Source organism: Bubalus bubalis, chromosome 6, assembly GCF_019923935.1.
Source record: "Bubalus bubalis isolate 160015118507 breed Murrah chromosome 6, NDDB_SH_1, whole genome shotgun sequence".
Lineage (NCBI taxonomy): Eukaryota > Metazoa > Chordata > Mammalia > Artiodactyla > Bovidae > Bubalus > Bubalus bubalis.
This window is the reverse complement of record NC_059162.1, coordinates 25,328,965-25,353,465: the sequence shown is the minus strand read 5'-3', so window position 1 is coordinate 25,353,465 and position 24,501 is coordinate 25,328,965. Positions and strand designations below refer to the sequence as shown.

Genomic DNA, 24,501 nt, shown 5'->3' with positions numbered 1-24,501 from the left:
GTATTAAACGGAAAGATTACATATGAATTTAAGGATTCATTGAGAATAAGGAAATAACCTAAGAAATAGCAGCAGTATAGTTGATAGAGAGTAGAATGTAAATATCTTAATGTAAAAAATTGATAACCTTGTTCAGAAGGGGTGTGGTTAGTGATTGCATGTGATCATGGATTTTAATACATAATTTGCTAGGCACCAAATGACTTCTCCAAATGGATTAAAAATAAATCAAAATACAAAGTTCAAGGTCAAAACCCAAACAAAAGCAAAAATACTAACAAATTTAATTCACTAAGGGACTAAAGGTAAGAAACGTGGATTAATGATCCATAGGAATCCTGTTTCTAGAGAAATGGATCTACATGGTCAGGCAGATAATTGATCACAGAGATTCCCACATAGTGTAAGGAAGCACAGCATTGGGATTACCTTTTGATTTTATAAAGCTTTTTTTTTTTAAACATCTTGTGGATAGATCCCTATAAAATGCCTGAGAACCCACAAGTTCTCCTAATTGGCTCTTGGTAAAGTGACAGGTTATTTTGCGGTTTGTAAGGAAATAGCTTCCAGTTGGAGAATTTGTTTATTGAGAGTAGGGTAAATAAATCCTTCAAGATGTTTAGTGAATGGCTCCTTTAAGACTAATGTTCTGAGGCATAGTGAGAAGTTCCACAAACACAGGATTCAGAGAAATATTATTCTGAAGAAAATCAAGAGGATTCCTCAGCCAATCATGCTGGTTTTGTCACCACCTAACAGACTGGTTTTCATGGGCTAGTTCACAAAGATAACTTATATGTCCGTATATGTGGTTATATGGGAGATTATACGTATGATCAGTGCTGTTTAAAATGCCAAACCACTGTTATTTTCTATGTGTGAAAGATTATATGTGTACATACATATGTGTACGTACACATATATATGTACACACACAAATATTCCCACTGCTCAGGAAATGAGGGGCATTAAATCAGACCATGTTTATCAACAAGTGAGCAGATGGAGGATGGGCAGCTGCCCTTGGTCACGGGATATTTATCCTTTCTGTTGTGTTTAATTCACCTGGTGCTGATCCACTTGATCCATAGTAACTTATTGAGAGGCAGATTCCATTTTCCAAGGTGGCAGAAAAAGATCCAAACTTGCTGATAGCTTTATTCTCTGCATTTGATCCTTCTAAAAGATAAAATTGAATCAAGGATATATCTGTTTTATCAAAAAAAAAGTAAGCAAAATTCAGTGAGAAGTGGAAATCATCTAAATATGTTTAAAACAAGGATATGATTAAGTAAATTATGATATATATAAATATACACCAATGAATTATTATGAAATCATTGAAAAATTGTTTGTAGAGGATATTTAATGAATAGGAAACTGCTCATTATTCCTTGGAGAAGGGAAAGACTACCCACTCCAGTATTCTGGCCTGGAGAATTCCACGGATTGTAGAGTCCATGGGGTCACAAAGAGTCGGACACAACTGAGTGACTTTCACTTTCACATCATGATAAAGAAAGAAAGAAACATACTGTGAATACTGGTTACTTCTAGGGTGGTAGACTTATGGGCAACTGTCATCTTTTAAAATATTCCTATATTTCCTAATTTTTATACTAAACCATGTATTTTTATATCTGGCAAAACACAGGAAAGCCATTAAAATTTTTTTATTTTTAAAACTAAAATGTTCTTGGGTACATTCATACTTGTCAAACACTGTATTCTTACCTTGAATTTAGAAAATACTGAGACCATAACTAAATTTGTTAGCAAGATTTAGTTACTGATCTTATTACTTATTATTAACTTGTGTTCAAAGCATTTTATTAATTAACTCATCTTCGTTTGCAGGTATAACCCACAATGGGTGAGAAGCAATTGATTTCTCCAGTCAAAGGTGCCTGAAGATGTTAAATGGTGTTATCAGGAAGTTTCAATGGTGTATGATTAATGGACATCCATTTGGAACTCTCACCTACAAGCAGGTAGAGATGCTCATGTTCAAATTTAGGATTTTTTTCTTGTCCTTGCAACTTGAGAAACCTGAGACTACAGGGAGAACGAAGTGATAAGAGCACAGATAAAAACTCCATCATTTGCGATCAACATTGAAGAGAAGCCAAGCCTTCAAGTAGGAGTTGATTAATGAGGACCTGACTCCTAGAGACTGCACATGGTATAGTGCATAAAATAAAATTCAGGCCAGGATGGATACTGCAAACTCAGTGTTACTGCATAAACATAGCCATGCGAGGTAGCCTGCATGTCAGCTGGAATCAAAAGCTGGGTTCCCAGAGGAGGCAAAACCAAGGAAGCAGCCCACTATAGATCAGTTATGTATATAATGTGTTATATATACACATTATATTACGGAAAATGTATATACAGAAGATAGCAAAACACTTCAGTTATCATCTGGAAAAATCACACATGCTATCTGCCGGGGAGACCTGTGTTTCTGCTAGGTGGATGCGGCTGACCTATTGAAGTACTGATACACTGCCACAAAGACGCAGTTTGTTTACCTGCTTCAAAGTTTTGCTCTCTTTCTCTCTCTTCTTTCTCATCTTCTGAAAGATAATCCCCTTCTTTTTCCACAATTTTCCTAGGGTCTCTTAAGTGAATTAAAAAACTGTGCTTGTCCTTTTTCACTTTCACTTTGATAAATGTTGGACCTGGGGAAGAATCATGGGATAGAAAGTGGGCTGATGGTGATGCCTCATTAAACTCTGTAATAAAACCTCGAAATAATGCAGCCAATTTACATTATAGAATGTAAGCCAGGGATGGATATACCTAGGGATATCGCCATTTTTATAAAAAGATACCTAAAGGAATAAAGTAATGGTGGGATTCCAGGAAGAAATAGCAGGTGGATCAGGGAGATGTTTTTAGATTTTCTGCTCACACCTAAAATCAAATTACAGAAGGGAGAATAAATTGGCTGAGCTAAGGTTATGTGTGTGCTAAGTCGCTCTTCAGTCATGTCTGACTCTTTGCAACCCTATGGACTGTAGACTGCCAGGCTCCTCATCTATACTCAACTTTATGATCAATCACATGTGAGGGTTAATGTGAAAAGATTTTGCAGTTTACAAAGAATTACATGAATGTTAGTTACAGTAGTTGTTATTAAGAACACATAATGAACGTGAAATTGCTCAGTCGTGTCCGACTCTTTGAGACCCCATGGACTGTAGCCTACAGGGCTCCTCTGTCCACGGGATTTTCCAGGCAAAGGTACTGGAGTGGGTTGCCATTTCCTTCTCCAGAGGATCTTCCTGACCCAGGGATCGAACCCAGGTCTACCTGCATTGCAGGCAGATGCTTTACCCTCTGAAGAATTTCCCAAACATATTCTTTCTTCCAATGTCTTGACTCATTCTTTCTTTCCTCTTTCAGCTTTTTTCTTTTTTTTTTTCACCCAGGCTTTTCAACTTTCATTGAATGATCATCTCTCAAAGTTGATAGGATTAAGATGAAAATAGTATTCTTTCAGATAGCATATGAACTATCTGAAACTTATATATATTAAACAGTCCATGGAATTCTCCAGGACAGAATACTGGAGAGGGTAGCCTATCCCTTCTCCCAGGATTGAACTCAGGTCTCCCACATTGCAGGCAGATTCTTTACCAGCTGAGCCACAAGGGAAGCCCAAGAATACTGGAGTGGGTAGCCTATCCCTTCTCCAGCAGATCTTCCCAACCCAGGAATTGAACCAGGGTCTCCTGCATTGCAGAAGGATTCTTTACTAACTGAGCTGTCAGGGAAGCCCACTTTCACATTTCTCCATACATTATATGCATATGAAAATATTGATGAGTGAAGAACAGTTACTGAAAACAGAACATAACATTATAAAACTAGAGTCTAGTGCTCTTCTCAGTTATGTGATTCTGAGTTTCATCTTTATCACTAATTATACTCTACACCTAGGGATGATATTCAAAATACTAAATACTGAAACTTATGGTAATATAAATACATACGTATATCAATCTATTAATGAGAGAAGGAACTGGCAACCCGTTCTAGTATTCTTGCTTGGGAAATGAGGAGCCTGGTTGGCTACAACCCATGGGGTTGCAAGAGTTGGAAATGACTTAGCAACTAAACAACATCTATAATAAAAATCCCTTTCATGTTTTAAATAAACAAACTTTATATAGTAAAAAGTCTGGCATTTGATAGAAGTTGTATCACAACCATTCTTTAAATAATTTGAATAACTTGCAGGCCTTTTTATTTTAAAAATCATTAGTATGATCTTTTGTTTGATGTGGCAATTACTACCTAATGATGCTTGGGCCATGATTCCACATAGGGAATAGCATTCTCACTCTTGTAATAATTTCCTCATTAAATTATGGTCATTTGATGACAAGTAAGGGAGGGAGGAAGGAAAACTAAGAGAGGGATGGCAGGTGGAGGAAGGGTAGGAAGTGAGAAGGGGTGGCTGGTGTCATAGGCAGAGTGTAGGTGGGAGCAGCCTTGGTGGCCCTTGTTGGGTTGCATAATCTTATGGACATTAAACAGGATCCTGCTCACATTCCCTCCCCACTGAGTCTTCCCAGCTCTCAATAACCATTGCTCCCTACAAGATGATAAATTGTTTAAATAAAGCCCAGGTCCTCAAACCCATCCTAAGAAATCTTTAAAGCACAGTAAAAAGAGAAGCTCTACGAGATATCCTTGATAAGTTTCCTAGAGCCCAGATCTGCTCTTCCCTTGCAGGGAACAATGCATGTCCTTTTCCTAGAGTGGGTCTGCCTCAATTCATTCTGCAAGATCCCCTCTCACCTAATGACTTCTGAATCCAGAGGCAATTACTCTATATCTAAAATAACTGGATATCAGAGGCAGGGCCCCAAGCTCTGTGCTCCAGAAGACCAAACCAGAAATTGGCTCTAAATTTACAGTATGTGCTTGGTTTCTGAGATAACACTGTCTGTTGTAATTAACATTATTAAGTAATGATTTGTTTATTGCAGTTACTATTATTTTCCAATCCTATAGCAATATTTTCATATCATGGAACATTTGTCTTAGTATGTCCAGCTAACCTTGAGGCGGCCTGTGCCTTGCAGAGGCTATTATAACAGAAAAGAGTGAAGTCTGAAGATGGCAAACATGGGGCATATATGAGCTACTGGGGGCACATCACTACTCTCACCCATCACAGTCAGGAGGACAAGCCCCACGGTGATCTGAAATGGGCTAATATCTTCCAAGCCATTAACCAGCTGCTGTCAAATGGTACCTTTTTCAAATGTTGTCTTTTCTACTTCAATTTGCCCTCCATCAGAAGGATACAGATAATAATTTGTTCCTGAGATTTGCACGGGTATTTCTCCCATGTTGTATCCATGAAACTAGAAGAGAAAACATCATGCTTTGAATGTGGAAAGGCCATTGACAAAGATTAGGTCATCTGTGTGAGCCAGTTCAAGTTGCCATAAGCCTTATTTTTGCTAAAGGATTTGTCTATTACTTTTTAGACTCAGAGGCCAGTGTCTATCTTATCTTTGGCACCTTCTGTGGTCTTACAATAACAAGCAGAATTAAAGGAGGCTCATGATTTTAAACTCTGTTCATTGGGTTATCTTCATAATACCATAGAAAGAGAAACCAATTTCTTTCATTGGCTATTAACTTTCTGTTTAATGTGAACTGATATGTTGAAGAATATTAATAACTTTACACTTTAGAAGGTCATGTGTTAAAGACTTTTCCAACTTTGTGGCTAATATAGCTCCAAGTGACACTGATTACATACTAAAGCTTGAGAACAACTGGCTCAGAGTAGTAACTAGAAAGGATGAGGACTATTACTTTTCCCCTCATTTTTGCCCATTATGTTTTTCTCATAAAACTGCTTGAGGAAGAGACTGGGAAAGGTAAAAGTTATAGGCAAGAAATGTGGGTGCCTACGGAGAGACAACCCAATGCCCTCAGCAAGTCCAGTCATCCAAGTCAGATAAAACCAACCTCTGTGTCCTCAGGACCCTATGAGGCCTTCACAGGACAGACTACCTCCCTCAAATCCTCTGCTTTAGCTCCTCTTAGTACCTAGATAATAGTATCTCATGCACATTTCCTGAGTTGTTTTATAGATGCTAAAACTCCCACTAAATGGAAGAAATTAACGACTTGATGACAATAAGCACAGTAGCCCCCAGACCTATTGATATCTAAGGATTGATAATGTTAATCCCTGTGACCCTGTTACCCCTGAGACCTATTACCTTGCCATCAACTAGAGAATTGTGCACAGCTGATCATGTAGCCTGGGACTCCCCTCCCTCACTTGGCCTTTATATCTGCTTTCCTGAAACCCACTGGGGAGTCAGCTGCTTTGAGTCCAGGACTCTCTGCTTGGCACCCTGAGATAAATGCTGCACTTTCCTTTACAACAATCCACTGTCAGTAGCTTGGCTTTACTGTGTGTGGGTAAATGGACCCAAGTTCGGTTTGGTAACATTTTGACCTATCACAGTTGCTTATTTACATATACCTAAATGAATGCTTTTGTGCCAAAATTCCATCTAGAAAACTAGCTTCATGGCACTCAAGAAAAACTGGCCTGAGGGTGTTGCTGTCTTGCCAATTGGCTGCAAGGAAGTTTCCAGGTATCAGAGGGTGGATTGCAGGTATGAGATCACCCAAACTGGCAGAAACCCCAGGGCCTCTCTGAAGGCAGTGAAGACTGAAAACCTTGTTTCCACCGAAGCCGAGTTTTCCCCCAAACAATTAGGAATAACCCAAAGGGGCTTTTTAGAAAATTGATTCTACCGGGTAAACTATCTCAGGTTCTGGTTCCTGGAGGGGCTCCTCTGTTACTTCCGGGATCTTCATTTGCTCTTCTTTCAATTTCTCCTTTATAAAAGATTTTTTCTTGAAAATCTTACTATCTTCTTTTTCTACTTTTTCCTTGCCTTTCTTTTTAACAGCCTCCTTACTCTTCTTTTCTGCTTTTTTTTCTTCCTTTAAGCGTTCCTCTTCAGCTAACCGATCTTGTTCTTCTTTCCAGGCCTGTAAACACATTTAAAACATTTAACAGGATTTTGAAACAAATTTGATCCCATTCAGGTTCACTTTGGAGACCATTTTACGTGAATTTTTATAAGCTATGTCTCTGATGGATCAAAATACTGAACTAGAGACCGTCCTACAATCCTTGATTCTCTCACTGCAGCTTCTTCACTCACTTCTGTGCCAGTTTTTTCTTTAACTTCAGGTCTCTATCTTTAACCTGAACTACTGCATCAGGCTCTTAGCTGGTTTCCCTGCCTCCTATATTTTCCACATGAGTCAAATCCCCAATTTAGGTTCTAAATAACCAGCAATATGATAGACTAGATGTTCAAAGAAACATTCCTAGCATAATGTATTTCAAAAATGATAAGGTATTAAATCATCATTGTAATATAACATGTAATACTGTGTATCAACTAAATTTAAAAAGCCAACATCACCTTAATAGTGATGCTTGCTAAAAACAATATAAAAGCCTATAATTTCAATCATCTTAGACACAAAAATTTTAGATAAAATACTATCAGGTCAAATCTAGTTATTTATTAAAATAATAATATGCCATGAAAAACTGGTGTTATAATTTTCATCAATAATGTACATAAAGATGGACCCAGGAGCTTACTAAAAATTAAAATTCCTAGGTTCTACTGGCAAAGATCAGTTAGGATGAAACAAAAACGTACATATTTTAACTCTCTCCTCTTCCAGAGATATTTAAGCAATTATGGCATATGTGGTTTTGTAGGATAAGGACTAAACTTTAGGAAAAGCTGAAGGGAAGTTTGTTTTAGAAATGCAAAGGTTATTCATACTGTTAAATCAATCCCCATAATTCAATGTATCTCCTAAATAAATGAAAAAGCCCCAAGAGATATTAGTTTCAATACCAACAGGTACTTTAAAATTTAGTATAAGCAGCAAACATATTTTGCCATGTAATTTATCTTTACCATTAATACCAAGAAGCCAGGGAGGATCTCCAATATTAACCAACAACATTTTGAGGATAACTGCACACTGATGGAGATGGGGAAATCAATTCCTGCCTACCCAATGTATAAGCTTACGACAAAGCTAATGTAATTAAAATAGTATGGTACTTGTATAGGAATAAATAACTGGGTGACTGAAACAGAATTCAGCACTCAAAAATGGATTAAAATACCTTCACATTGTGATTAGATTTTCAGCATATGAATTCCAAAGGACATAAACACTAAACACTCCAGTGTTCAGAAGAGCACCTGTGGTGGATTCATTTCGATATTTGGCAAAACCAATACAATATTGTAAAGTTTAAAAATAAAATAAAATAAAAAAAAAGAATATGTCTTTTATCATTTTATAGGGATTTTTAAAAATAGATTTAAAAATGGGTACCTAATATGTGACATATCAACATTCCAATTTAGTTTAAGAGGTGGGCATTAATATTACATTTAATCAATCTGGGCAAAGAAAAATTAAGACACTTACATTACACTACAAAAATGTATTTCAGGTCATTTCTAATGATCTCTGAATAGGAAAAGCATATCTATGAAAATATTCTAAGAGAGTGCATGAAAATTCACATAAACTCAGGGTAGAATCAACCTGATGGAATCAAAAGCATAGAAGTCCTAAAAACATTTTAAAAAATGACAGATATTTTAAAAAACTTTTTTTTCTGATAAGCTATAGCATACATTGAAGTGACACAGCAGCAGCAGCACCATACATTCAAAAAGAGCACAAATCCTAAGTGAACATCTGAATGAATTACCACCAAGAAGGAATGATGCTAAAGCTGAAACTCCAGTACTTTGGCCACCGCATATGAAGAGTTGACTCATTGGAAAAGACTCTGATGCTGGGAGGGATTGGGGGCAGGAGGAGAAGGGGATGACGGAGGATGAGATGGCTGGATGGCATCACTGACTCGATGGACGTGAGTTTGAGTGAACTCCGGGAGTTGGTGTTGGACAGGGAGGCCTGGCGTGCTGTGATTCATGGGGTCGCAAAGAGTCGGACACAACTGAGCGACTGAACTGAACTGAAGCACTACTGTGGGCTTCCCTGATGGCTTAGCAGGTAAAGAATCTGCCTGCAATGCAGGAGAAGATGCAGTTTTGATCCCTGGGTCACAAAGATCCCCTGGAGGATGAAAATGGCAACCCACTCCAGTATTCTTGCCTGAAAAATTCCATGGACAGAGGAGCCTGGCAGGATACATTCCATGGGGTCACAGAGAGTCAGACATGACAGAGCGCCTGATGCATGCATGTAAGCACTCCTGTAAAAGTACCACCAGGTCAAGCAATAGATGATCTCTAGCTCCCCAGAAGCCCCCTTCATTCTCCTCAACTACTACCCACTTGGACTGCCCCAAAGGCAACCATCATCCTAGTTTTTAATACATTAGCTTTTAGCTTTGCCATTTAAAATTTTCTATAAGTGAAATCTTATATAATGTATCAATATATAGTCCTTTAACTTTCTCTTCTTTTTCTTACTATGATGTTTGTGAGATTCATACATACTTCTGTAAGCTATAGGCCATTTCCAGAGCTGCATAGTATTTCATCACATGAGTAAACCATTCTAGACTTTCTATTGATGGATATTTGAATTGTTTCCAGTTTGGAAGAGTTAAAAACAACACTGCAAGAACAATTGTGTCCGTATGTCTTGGTGCACCCGTGCATGCATAAGTATATCAGGTATGTACTTAGGAGTGAAATTTTAGGTTAAAGAGAAATCATATGCTTAACTTTAGTAGTTATGCCCAATTTTCCAAAGTGAAAGTACCAACTTATACTTCAGCAGTATAGGAGAGTTTGCTTTACTTCACATCCTTGCCAAAATCTGGCAGTGTCTCCTAAATTTTGGCCAAAAATAACTGATTTGACCAGATAAAAGTTGAGTGTTTCTGTATATAAAAAATTGGCATTTATTAATAAGGAAATTGTTTTATAAATTAAGGTACATCCAAATCATACACTAATATAATGCTATGAAGATAAGTTAGATCTCTTGATACTGTCTGGAAGTGATATTCAGGATGTATTGATAAGAGAAAAAAGTATGTGGCAGAGTTAAAAAAATATATATATATCAAACCTAAACCAAAACCAAACATGAAAACTTTCTTTACATTTGTGCATGCATGCTTGTATGAGCATAGAACAAACCAAACTTTTACTATTTCTGATTTCAGGAGCTTAGGCCAGCCAGGTTAAGATTTCTTGTGAAAGCATGTATTACTTTTGTGATTAAAAATCCCAATAAAAATGCAAACAAAAACAAACCACTGCTGCAGAAGCAGCAAGTATACCAACTATGAACAAGGGGCACTGCCCTGGATTTTGGCAGAGTTCCCTAAAGGTTTATCATCTGGTGGAGGAGTGAGCTTGGTGGAGAGACTGTTACTTCCTTGAAGATTCAGTTATCTGAGAGTTTAGCAAAAAGATCATTTCCTGTGATACTTACACAAATGCTCTAGAACAAAATAATTTTGAACCTGTAATTTGTCAGTGTCATTTGTCTTTCTTTGGATTACCTTGAGAGAGCCTTCTAAAATAAAATTAATCTTTTCCTTCTCTTTTTCTTTGTCTTTTTCTTGATCTGATATGTCTGTCTTGCTCATTCCTTTGTTACCTAGAACCAGAGAAAATTAAACTTCTTGGTAAAACTCTCTAATTTTCATAGAAGGACCAAACCTCTGAGTTGTAGGAGAGCCCTATTCACTCATATCTGAATTCTTTTTTTTTGTCATCTCTAGATGACATCTGAAGTAGAAATGAACTCTTTTAGGGATGAACGACTCGCCATCAGTGGAGGCAGTACATTCCATTCTCAATGTGTTGAGATTCTGAAGCTTTTATTGAGCTGGACTTTCACTAGAGTTTTAATCTAATTAATCCTAATTTAACCCCTTAAAACCACACAGGACAAATTTATCTTTTCCTTCCATACTGAAGACCTCCTCTTGCCATTAACAGTTATTATGTGGTGAAGATTTACATCTGTCCTGACTTGAGAGGCCTCAAACAGAATGTAATACCTACCAGGTGCATTCCAACTCTGATTTCAAATCGACCATTTTCTGAAGTTGGTCCACAGACACCCAGATAATTGTTGAGCTTTCGGTTCTGCTCAGAAGCAGAATAAAGAAAAGGCAGTCAACCCACAATCCTTGGTACTAGCAGATAAGCGTGACCTGGATACAACTGTAAGGGCAGCCCTACCTGTCTTATACAGTCCCATCGAGTATTCGAATTACTTAGTGCTGTCCTGTGCTGCCCCACCCGGAGGAAGACCGAACTGATGGACAGATTATGGAACCATTTTGGTGAAAGGTGAATCGTTGACTTGGTTTTTGCCAAGTTTTATCTTAGAATCAAGGCAAGCACAAATTCCTCTGGTACTTTATAGAGGTTGCAAAAATAGGAAATTATACAGTTTTGCTTCTTTATAGGAAATCACTCTCAACTTAGTTACCAGAAATAATGAATAGTAATTACAGAGTTCATTCCCTTTGTCTGAACCCAGTAAAATATCTTTTCCAGATGAATTACATCAACATTTCATTTATTGATCAAGTATCCTTTTTCTTTTTGTCACCTTCTTCTCTCTGCTTGACAGCATCAACACCATGAAAATAAACAACAAAAAAAATGTATATTGATGCAACATCCCATCTAATCCATGTCACAGGCCCCCAAGAATTCATTTTCCCTTCATTTGTTATTCTAACCCCCCCAGTTAGTCTCAGGATTCTTCTGTTTACTCTTATAAGGAAGGTCTTGTTTTATTCTCACTTTGGAAGCAATAATTATTCTTACAGAGACATACTGTCTCTGAATTTACCTCATATATTGCCAACAAACCTTAGATAGGTGAACCTATTAAGCCCACCAAAATAAAGACATTTGGCATTTCCCTAACATCACATTTAATCTGAACAGATTGAATCTTTCAAAGCTGGCAGGAAGTGGGGTCAATATAAGACAAGTATCAAATCAATATAAGACAAATATTCTCATCATATTTAGAAAGCAGCTATTCTATTTTATAGGGAAAGTGAAGAGTCACAGAAATGTTGTGGACAACTCTTTAATCCTGAAATAGTTACAGACTTGATTTAATTAGTAAACAGCAGAATGTCTTGGGACTTTATATATAAGTTAAATTGGTTACTTACTTTTAGATCTTTTAATAGAATAAATTTTGCTAGTAGAGGAAACTTTGGTAGCAACAGAAGATTTTATTTCCAGCTCATACTTGGTTTTATTGATTTCATCAGACATTTTAGTTTCCTGATATATAGCTTCTTCTTTTATGATCCAATCTTGAATGGATTTTGCAACAAGTTCCAAATAATTTCTAAAAAAGGGAAAAGATCAGCAGGTGACAACTGAGTTAATGGGCAGCTCACATGGTAAACAATTTGCCTGCAATTCAGGAGACCCGGCTTCAATCTCTGGGTCTGGAAGATCCTCTGGAAAAGGGAATGGAAATCCACGCCCGTATTCTTGCCTGGAGAATCCCATTGACAGAGAAGCCTGGTGGGCTACAGTCCATGGGGTCACAAAGAGTCAGACATGACCGAGCAACTGACACTTCACTTCAAAGTCAACAAGTGCATAAGATACTGATTGTACAAATGAACTTTTCAAAAATTAACTGATTCTAAACTGCCACTTCATGGGAAATAGATGGGGAAACACTGGAAACAGTGTCAGACTTTATTTTTCTGGGCTCCAAAATCACTGCAGTTGGTGATTGCGGCCATGAAATTAAAAGACGCTTACTCCTTGGAAGGAAAGTTATGACCAACCTAGGCAGCATATTGAAAAGCAGAGACATTACTTTGCCAACAAAGATTCATCTAGTCAAGGCTATGGTTTTTTCCTGTGGTCATGTATGGATGTGAGAGTTGGACTGTGAAGAAAGCTGAGCGCCGAAGAATTGATGCTTTTGAACTGTGGTGTTGGAGAAGACTCTTGAGAGTCCCTTGGATTGCAAGGAGATCCAAACAGTCCATTCTGAAGGAGATCAGCCCTGGGATTTCTTTGGAAGGAATGATGCTAGGCTGAAACTCCAGTACTTTGGCCACCTTATGCGAAGAGTTGACTCATTGGAAAAGACTCTGATGCTGGGAGGGATTGGGGGCAGGAGGAGAAGGGGATGACAGAGGATGAGATGGCTGGATGGCATCACCGACTCGATGGACATGAGTTTGAGTGAACTCCGGGAGTTGGTGATGGACAGGGAGGCCTGGCGTGCTGCAGTTCATGGGGTTCCAAAGAGTCGGACACGACTGAGCAACTGAACTGAACTGAACAGAAACTGCCCACGTAATAAACATAATATAGTGCTAGAATATATTTTGTACAAAGTAGTCATTTATAAATATTCAATGAAGATATGAAAAATCTTCAACTTCCTTCATGATTAAAGACCTACAAAATTAAAAATTAGATATTTCCCTCCAAATCAAAGATTAATGCTTGATAATACCAAAAGTTGATGACAATTTGGAGAAACAGTCATTCTTAGCAGTTAATTGGAGAGTAATACGGTAAAATGTCTTTATACGGCAATTTTATAGCACAATAGGTACCATCTGAATTGACCACCAGCTAACTGACTCACTGGATTAGTTGAAACACGGTAGTCTTGCTATAAACTTATCAGGCTTGTGAATATCCTCATCCTAAATACTACACCCTAAGCTGCTTGTGCATTTATGTATATATCAGCATCTTACTGACCTGGAAAAGGTCAGTTTTCATTCCAATCCCAAAGAAAGGCAATGCCAAAGAATGCTCAAACTATTGCACAATTGCACTCATCTCACATGCTAGCAAAGTAATGCTCAAAATTCTCCAAGCCAGGCTTCATCAGTATGTGAACCGTGAACTTTCAGATGTTCAAGCTGGTTTTAGAAAAGGCAGAGGGACCAGAGATCAAATTGCCAACAGCTGCTGGATCATCGAAAAAGCAAGAGCGTTCCAGAAAAAGATCTACTTCTGCTTTATTAACTATGCAAAACCTTTGACTATGTGGATCACAGCAAACTGTAGAAAATTCTTAAAGAGATGGGACTACCAGACCACCTGACCTGCCTCCTGAGAAATCTATATGCAGGTCAAGAAGAAACAGTTAGAATAGAAAATGGAACAACAGACTGGTTCCAAATCAGGAAAGGAGTGTGTCAAGGTTGTATATTGTCATCCTGCTTATTTAACTTATATGCAGAGTACATCATACAAAATGCCAGGCTGGATGAAGCACAAGCTGGAATCAAGACTTCCAGGAGAAATATTAATAGCCTCAGATATGCAGATGACACCACACTTGTGGCAGAAAGTGAAGAGAAACTGAAGAGCCCCTTGATGAAAGTGAAAGGGGAGAGTGAAAAAGTTGGCTTAAAGCTCAACATTCAGAAACATATGATCATGGCATCTGGTCCAATCATTTAATGGCAAATAGATGGAGAAACAATGGAACCAGTGACAGACTTTATCTTTTTGGGCTCCAAAATCACTGCAGATGGTGACTGCAGCCATGAAATTAAAAGATGCTTGCTCCTTGGAAGAAAAGTTATGACCAACCTAGGCAGCATATTAAAAAGCAGAGACATTACTTCGCCAACAAAGGTCCATCTAGTCAAATCTATGGTTTTTCCAGCAGTCATGTATGAATGTGAGTTGGACTACAAAGAAATCTGAGCACTGAAGAACAAAACTAATACAATTATGTAAAGTTTAAAAATAAAATTAAATTAAAAAAAAAAAAAAGAACAGATGCTTCTGAACTGTGGCGTTGGAGAAGGCTCTTGAGAGTCCCGTGGACTGCAAGGAGATCTAACCAGTCCATCCTAAAGGAAATCAGTCCTGAATATTCATTGGAAGGACTGATGCTGAAGCTGAAACTCCAATACTTTGGCCACCTGATGTGAAGAACTGACTCATTTGAAGAGACCTGATGCTGAGAAAGATTGAAGGTGGGAGGAGAAGGGGACGACAGAGGATGAGATGGTTGGATGGCATCACCGACTCAATGGACATAAGTTTGAGTAAACTCCGGGAGTTGGTGATGGACAGGGAAGCCTGGCATGCTGCATTCCATGGGGTTGCAAAGAGTTGGACATGACTGAGTGAGTGACTGAACTGAACTGAACTGACAGCATCTTACTGCTTACTGGGATTTAGTAATGTTATTGTTCTTCAGTTGCTCAGTCATGTCCAACTCTTTGCAACCCCAAGGACTGCAGCATGCCAGGTCTCCCTGTCCTCACCATTTTCCAGAGCTTGCTCAAACTCAAGTCCATTGAGTTGGTGATGCCATCCAACCATCTCGTCCTCTGTGTCCCCTTCTCCTGCCTTCAATCTTTGCCAGCATCAGGTCTTTTCTAATGAGTCAGTTCTTCACATCAGGTGGCCAAAGTATTAGAATTTCAGCTTCAGCATCAGTCCTTCCAGTGAATATTCAGGACTGATTTCCTTTAGGAGTGATTGGATTAATCTTGCAGTTCAAGGGACTCTCAAGAGTCCCCTCCAACACCACAGTTCAAGAGCATCGATTCTTTGGCACTCAGCTTTCTTTATGGTCCAACTCTCCATCCATACATGACTACTGGAAAAAACCATAGCTTTGACTATATGTACTTTTGTCAGCAAAGTAATGTCTTTGCTTTTTAATATGCAGTCTAAGTTGGTCATAGACTTCCCTGGTGGCTTAGACCGTAAAGCATCTGCCTACAATGTGGGACACCCAGATTTGATCCCTAGGTTGGGAAGATCCACTGGAGAAGGAAAATGGCAACCCACTCCAGTGCTCTTGCCTGGAAAGTCCCATGGATGGAGGAGCCTGGTAGGCTACAGTGCACAGGGTTGCAAAGAGTCAGACACGACTGAGCGACTTCATTTCACTTCACTTTTTTCCAAGAGGCAAGCATCTTATAATTTCATGGCTGCAGTCACCATCTGCAGTGACTTTGGAGCCCAAGAAAATAAAGTCTGTCACTGTTTCCACTGTTTCCCCATCGATATGCCATGAAGTGATGGGACTGGATGCCATGATCTTAGTTTTTTGAATGCTGAGTTTTAAACAAGCTTTTTTTTCACTCTCCTCTTTCACTTTCATCAAGAGGCTCTTCAGTTCCTCTTCAGTTTCTGCCATAAGGGTGGTGTCATATGCATATGTGAGGTTATTTATATTTCTCCTGGCAATCTTGATCCCAGCTTGTGCTTCATCCAGCTTGGCATTTCATATGATGTACTCTGCATATAAGTTAAATAAGCAGGATGGCAATATACAGCCTGGATGTACTCCTTTCCCAATTTGGAACCAGTCTGTTGTTCCATGTTCTGTTTTAACTGTTGCTTCTTGACTTGCATACAGATTTCTCAGGAGGCAGGTCAGGTGGTCTGGTATTCCCGTCTTTAAGAATTTTCCACAGTTTGTTGTGATCCACACAGTCAAAGGTTTGGCATAGTCAATAAAGCAGAAGTTTTGCTGTAATTCTCTTGCTTTTTCTATGATACAATAGATGCTGGCAATTTGATTTCTGGTTCCTCTGCCTTTTCTAAATCCAGCTTGAACATCTGGAATTTCTCAGTTCACATACTGTTGAATCCTCACTTGGAGAATTTTGAGCATTACTTTGGTAGTGTGTGAGATGAGTCAAATTGTGTGGTAGTTTGAACATTCTTTGGCATTACCTTTGGGATTGGAATGAAAACAGACCTTTTCCACTCCTGTGGCCACTGTGGAGTTGTCCAAATTTGCAGGCATAATGAGTGCAGCACTTAAACAGCATCATCTTTTCTGGTTTGAAATAGTTAACCTGGAATTTCATCACCTCTGCTAGCTTTGTCCAAGTAGTGATGCTTCTTAAGGCCCACTTGACTTCGCATTCCAGGATGTCTGGCTTTAGGTGAGTGATCATCCCATTGTGGTTATCTGGGTCATCTTTTTTGTATAGTTCTTCTGTTTATTCTTGCCACCTCTTCTTAATATCCTCTGCTTCTGTTAGGTCCATACCGTTTCTATCCTTTTATCATGCCCATCTTTGAATTAAATGCTCCCTTGGTATCTCTAATTTTCTTGAGGAGATCGCTAGTCTTTCCCATTCTATTGTTTTCCTCTATTTCTTTGCATTGATCGCTGAAGAAGGCTTTCTTATCTCTCCTTGCTATTCTTTGGAACTCTGCATTCAAGTGGGTATATCTTTCGTTTTCTCCTTTGCCTTCTGATTCTCTTTTCTCAGCTATTTGTAAGGGCTCCTCAGACAACCATTTTGCCTTTCTTTTTCTTGTGGATGGATTTTGATCACCACCTCCTCTACAATGTCACAAACCTCCACCCATAGCTCTTCAGACACACTGTCAGATTTAATTCCTCAAATCTACATGTCACTTCTACTGTATAATCATAAGGGATTTGATTTAGGTCATTCCTGAAAGATCTAGTGGTTTTCCCTACATTTTTCAATGTAAGTCTGAATTTGGCAATAAAGAGTTCATGATCTGAGCCACAGTCAGCTCCCAGTCTTGTTTTTGCTGACTGTATAGAGCTTCTCTATCTTTGGCTGTAAAAAAATATAGTCCATCTGATTTCAGTAATTGACCATCTGGTGATGTCCATGTAGAGAGTCATCTCTTGTGATGTTGGAAGAGGGTATTTGCTATGACCAGTGCATTCTCTTGGTAAAACTCTATTAGCCTTCGCCCTGCTTCATTTTGTACTCCAAGGCCAAACTTGCCTATTACTACAGGTATCTCTTGAATTCCTACTTGGCCTGTTAGTTGGTGGTAAGTCTACACTTGTTAACATGTTGAGATGATCAGGTCAAATACCCTGAAGTTATCTTGACTACTCTTGTTTCTTAAGTTCTTCTTCCAACTGTCAGGAAATCCAAATGATTTTTTAAAACATATTTAAACATGTATACCTGTGGCGGATTCATTTTGATATTTGGCAAAACTAATACAATTATGTAAAGTTTAAAAATAAAATAAAAAAAAAAAGAAAAGAAACATGGAAAAAAAAAAAACTTATTTAAATATATTCAAAGTCGTATCACGTCTCACTCTGCTTACTGCCGAATCCTGGTGTAAGTCACTACCATCTTTTGCTAGGATTGTTGCCATAGTCTTCCAACAAGTTTCCTTGTTCTTACCTTCGAGTCCCTGTAGTCTATTCCTAACAGAGCAACTAGAAAGATCCTTTTAATCCTTAAATCAGATTATACTCTCTTATTCTTAGAAACTTCTAATAGATTGGCATTTTAAACAAAACCCAGAACGCTTACTATTGATCTGTGATAACGGAACACAGATATGTATATTTCAAATGAAATGACAAAATAAGAAGCATTTCAGCACACAGTGATTCAGGAAGTTTGCCACCCAGGGATACTTCCTGAAATAATTACTCAAAAATGTATTCCAGAGCTTAAAAGAAAAGTTGAAGAAAGACAACATGGGATATAAGTAAGAGTTGAGAAAGAATAAAATTAATAGTTAAATGTAAGTAATTATTTATATTCAGTTCTATTACTTGTTATCAAAAATATTACTTTACGATTAGAAATAAAATTTATAGACAATTTCTAAACGGGAGGTAGGAGATGCACTGGGAGCACGTGAAAATATGTTAAAGATTTTAACATTTTCTGGGAAATGGTATTAATATTCACTGCATTGGAGAAGGAAATGGCAACCCACTCCAGTGTTCTTGCCTGGAGGATCCCAGGGACAGGGGTGCCTCGTGGGCTGCTGTCAATGGGGTCACACAGAGTTGGACATGACTGAAGCGACTTAGCAGCAGCAGCAGCAGCAGCAAGCCTATCTATTATATAAAAGTATTTAAATGTGATTTAAAAGGATAAGTGTAACTTCTAGAAAAATATAAGTAGAATTTATGGCTTTTAAAAAAATCACATGCTAAGAATGAATTGAGTCTAACAAAGGAAGAAAGGGATTAATCTTGAAGTAAAAATATGGGTTGTATAAATTTAATGGTAAGAATGAGGCCAAACATATTAACAAATAAAGTAAAAGTGAATAGATTAAGTTATTTTAAATGTAAAAAAATTAACATTGTTATTATTATTAGAATATTTTAAAAGACAGGAGATCTCAGAGTGGCTAAAAAACTCAAGTTGATATTTAAAAGAGGTGTATCTAAAACAGAAACAAAGTCAAAAGACTTAGAGAATGAATTTATGGTTGCCTGGGGGAAAGATGGGGGGAAGAGACAGTTAGGGATTTTGAGATGGACTTGTACACACTGCTATATTTACCTGCTATGTTCATAGATAATATAAAATGATAAAATGTTTTTATCCTTCAAGAAGTATATAATCTAAAATCTTTGTAAATGTAAAAATGTACAAAGATAAATAATAAAAGAGATAAACATCAATCCTACAGAAAAATGGAAGTAGTAGTATCAGCAGTATATACTTTATTGCAGTAATAATAGAAAATTCAGGTCCGCTTTGATATTGGAAGGCTCAGGTTCAAATCCTAGATCTGCCACTTACTTACAAATAATCCTCAACTTCTTCATTTGTATAATGTTGTGATAACAAGGTGCGATGATATATGGAAAGCGTTGAACACAATTCTGACACATCATAAGCATCAATAAGTAGAAGCTTCACTATTATTAATGACAGTAAAATAGAATTCTTAAATAGGTTGTAAGCTTTCTAATATAAAGATGATTTTTAAAATATTTGTTATATTGTATGGTGTTCAGAATGCTGTATAAATAGTAGTGCCTAAAATTTATCAACATAAATATTTTCTCAAAAGTATCAATTGAGAATATGCTGTAAACACTATTATTCGCCATTTCTCATGAAACTCATAGTTTAGTAATGATATGTACAATTTTCCATCAGTTCTTTAATATAGTTTTAAAAATATTATTCATACTTTCCAAACTACTTAAATATTTATGAATTATGACTAAACTGAGCTCAAGAACAAAGGCCTATTCATGTTTGTAGAATCTAAAATAGTTTTCACAATCCTTTGTATAGCTAAACAATGACAACAGATTTGTGTAAATAAAGCATTGAAATAGAATGGCTGACCTGTATAAATGTATAAATTAAATAAAGACATCATAGTATGTCCATTAAAAAAAAATAAAATGGATAACCAACAAGGACCTATGGTATAGCACATAGAACAATGCTCTGTATTATGTGGCAGCCTGAATGGGAGGAGAGCTAGAGGGAGAATGCTGCTGCTGCTGCTGCTGCTGCTAAATCGCTTCAGTTGTGTCCGACTCTGTGTGAGCCCAGAGATGGCAGCCCACCAGGCTCCCCCGTCCCTGGGATTCTCCAGGCAAGAACACTGGAGTGGGTTGCCATTTCCTTCTCCAATGCATGAAAGTGAAAAGTGAAAGGGAAGTTGCTCAGTCGTGTCCGACTCCTAGCGACCCCATGGACTGCAGCCCACCAGGCTCCTCTGCCCATGGGATTTTCCAGGCAAGAGTACTGGAGTGGGGTGCCATCACCTTCTCTGAGAGGGAGAATGGATACATGTATATGTATGGCTTAGTCACTTCACTGTTCATCTGAAAGTATCACAACATTGTTAAGTGGCTATATCCCAGGAGAACATAAAAAGTTTAAATTTTAAAAAGAGATATATCTAAAAATCAAATTCAAGCAGAAGAATATAAAAATGGAAGAAGTCTAGGTCCTTAATTTTTGTGAGCAGCAGCACTATCCCTGACACAATGCCCAACTACAGATTTTTTTTGCTACAGGAGAAAAATAATTCTCTTACTAGTTTAACCATTATAATCAGTTTTCCATGAATATAGTGAAACATCATTCCTAGTTGACATGCAAAATGACTGAGAACATTACATCAGTAAATTATTAATATAAAAGAATTTCCAATAATATTAATATCAAATATGGTTAAATTCAAGGTGAAAAGCATTAAAGGGAAGATAGATGTGTTATGTGATAAGTTACAATCCTTTAAGAAGGATGTATATAAAAATAGAAATTAAAAAATAACTTTATGCATATACACATACACATAGAGTACACATGCAGAACAGGAAGAAGAAACAGAGCTATAATCATAAAGACAGACATTAATCTATCTCTCTCAGAAATGGATGTTTATTTGGGGAATACTGATTAATTTTATTTTAATAGGCTGGAAAATCTAGATGTCATGCATGATTCCTTAAGAAAGTAAAAATTTCCAAAAGTAATTGAAGAAGAAATAGAAAAGCTGAATAGAGAATTAACTTCAGAAGGACTGACAAGCTTGTAGATTAATCTATTCTTCATCCTCTGACCTACTCTCTCTCCCATTGGGCCCTGCTACCCAGCCCCTTGGAATCCACTAACTCTAAATGGTTTTCCATGTGAAGTATTCTTACTCTCCGCAAAGTCAGGTACATACTGTGGAAGCTCCTGTATGTGTAAGCAAAGGGTCTTGGAAAATGACTTTGTAGTCTAACTTCTAACAGTATTGTTTTTTCTACAGAGTTAAAAGGTGGAATATTTCGACTGCCTTATGTGCTGTGAATCCTCAGAACTGTGGGCTCACATCTTAATGAGACAAATGGGAGTGGACTGCAGGCTGTGGCTTCTCAGGTGAAGGGGGGCAACACGGTACCCTGATGCTCATTTCAGCAGGTACATGCAACCAGTGTGGGGAGGGAAGCAAAAGAAGTGGTGCCCTGGGGCAGCTGCTGAGCCCCTGATGGGATGAAGATGGGGTCATGCTGGATATCCTGCGCTGGGTTCTTGCAGAAAGCTAAGTAAACACAGAATTGGATTAAATTCTACTTACCATGTGATTCTGGTTGTTAACTTGAATCCACAATTATCTTGGAGAATCAGGTCATAAAAAATACACATAATTGTCAGTGTTTTCCGTAAGGTTAGTGTAACACCAATACATCTCTAAGTGATATATTTTACACACTTGGGAGAATAAAATAAACATCACTGGAGAAGTAAATTACAGAACATGTCATAAAATAGGTTACTGAAAGAGAAAAATTGCAAATAAAAAGTATCTATTTTATTAAGTTATAAAATGTATGTAAAGATCAATATGTTGGGTTTTATTATTTAATTTGTAATATCTGAAGCCAAGTATATCTAACATTTTCACTTGGGAGGGGAATGGAAAAAGAATGATTTTCTTTGGTCAAAGTGTGGGTGTAAACAACAAACCCTAGGTTTGGCTTTTTTGGGTATTCTAGTTCTTGTTTCTGTTGTCAATGGTATTTTTTCCTTTTTTAAACATCACATTTTCTAACAATTTCTTGTAGTGCAAAAAAATGCAGTTAGAGGATATGCTGCTGTTGTTATCCAGTTGCTAAGTTGTGTCCAACTCTTTGTGACCCCATGGACTGGCATGGGGTCATGCCACAGCATGCCAGGTTCCTCTGTCCTCCACTATCTCCCGGAGTTTGCTCAAATTCATGTCCATTGAGTCCGTGATGCCATCCAACCATCGCATCCTCTGCTGCTCCCTTCTCCTTTGCCTTCAATCTTTCCCAGTATCAGGGTCTTTTCTAAGGAATCGGCTGTTTGCATCAGGAGACAAAAGTGTTGGAGCTTCAGTATCAGGGTTGCTGAATGAATATTCAAGGCTGATCTTCAGGTAATTTCTCCCATTAATTCACATTTTTAGATAGATTGTTTGGGATTTTCCTGTGTCGCTAATAACCTCAGCTGCCAATAATGGCAGTTTCCTTTTGGATTCCTATACTTTAAAGATACTTTTAGTAATTTTTCTGATTCAGATCTTCATTAAATGTTGCTTAGAATTGGTCATGGTAGTTACCTCTATTTTGTTTTTAATTTTATAAAGATGTTTGTAACATTTTTTATTAAGAATGATGCTTACATCTTAATAACTTCAAAGGCATTCAGAAGACAATGGGATAATTTTCTTCAAAGTGCTGAGAATTTACATGTCAATCAAGAACTATATCCTAAGCAAAATTATCTTTCATGAACAAGGCTAAAATGAAGATATTTGCAATAAAAAAACCTGATTTTACTACCAAAGATTCTCACTATATGAACTTTTAAAGCTCTTATCTTAGGAAGAAGGGAAAATAAAATAGTAAGCATATATTAATTTACAAACACTGGATATGAAAACAATAATGTTATTATATTGTGGGGTAAAAACATTAAGATAGAATTAAAGTGTTCTACAATAATAGAAAATGTGGAATGGTGATAAGAAGTTAAAACACTCTATTGTGCTTATATTATTTGGTAGGAAGGTAAAGGCACGGTCTTCTGCAGGAGATGAAAGCAGTCGATCCTAAAGGAAGTCAATCCTGAATATTCATTTCAAGGACTAATGTTGAAACTCCAATACTTGGCCACTTGATGTGAAGACCCACTCATTGGAAAAGACCCCGATGCTGGGAAAGAGCGAAGACAAAAGGAGAAGGGGGCAGCAGAGGATGAGATGGTTAGACAGCATCACTGACTCAATGGACATGAATCTGAGCAAACTCCAGGAGACACTGAAGGACAGATGAGCTTAGCATGCTGCGATCCATGGCATCACAGAGTCGGACATGACTGAGTGACTGAACAACGTAACAAAGGTGCTGATGACTTTGTAAATTTTAAAGTGAATATCACAGTTTCTGAAGAATGAGTTGAGATATAGTGTATAACTGTCATTCTGGTAGTAGTAATAAAAATGTAATTAATTCAAACCAAATAAGGAGAAATAAAGAAACTGAAAAAAAAAGGGCAAATAACAGGACAAAATTAAATGGTTGAAATTAATCCAAATATATGAACTAGGTTCTCAAGAGGTAAATATTGTCAGATGAATTTTTAAAATTTGGCTATATATATTTTTTGCAAGAGGTAAATGGATAGAAAAGGATATACAAGATAAAATATAAAAGAGGCTTGTAAAGTTTATCACTATCAGACAAGATACATATGATAAAGTCTCTACAGATATATCAATATTGGTCAATATAACCTTGAAAGTAAAGAGCAATCCTAGAGATAAAGACATTGCATATTGATAAAAGCTTAATCAGGGAAACAACTCAATTCTTGTTTTGCTTATTAACATAATCTTAACATCATTTCAGTTCAGTCAGTCAGTCATGTCTGTCTTTGCGACCCCAGGCTTCCCTGTCCATCACCAACTCCTGGAGCTTGCTCAAACTCATGTACAAGTTGGTGATGCTATCCAACCATCTCCTTTTGTCGTCCCCTTCTCCTCCTGCCTTCAATCTCTCCCAGCATCAGGGTCTTTTCTAAAGAGTTAGTTCTTTGCATCAGATGGCCAAAGTATTGGAGTTTCAGCTTCAGCATCTGTCCTTCCAATGAATATTCAGGACTGATCTCCTTTAGGTTTGACTGGGTAGATCTCCTTTCAGTCCACAGGACTCTCTAAGAGTCTTCTCCAACACCAC

At 37.5% G+C, this 24,501-nt stretch overlaps 1 protein-coding gene across 2 annotated transcripts in view; it reads right to left on the bottom strand.

Moving 5' to 3' along the window:
- SPAG17 (sperm associated antigen 17) overlaps positions 1-24,501 on the bottom strand; it is a 250,107-nt gene that overhangs the window by 96,094 nt on the left and 129,512 nt on the right. For both annotated transcript variants that reach the window (XM_025288015.3, XM_044944491.2), the window contains 6 exons: positions 12,233-12,414; positions 10,589-10,686; positions 6,802-7,041; positions 5,270-5,381; positions 2,532-2,681; positions 1,066-1,179 (listed from right to left, as the gene is read on the bottom strand). In XM_025288015.3, coding sequence (XP_025143800.3) covers positions 1,066-1,179; positions 2,532-2,681; positions 5,270-5,381; positions 6,802-7,041; positions 10,589-10,686; positions 12,233-12,414 — 896 coding nt within the window. The remainder of the gene's footprint in view (positions 1-1,065; positions 1,180-2,531; positions 2,682-5,269; positions 5,382-6,801; positions 7,042-10,588; positions 10,687-12,232; positions 12,415-24,501) is intronic.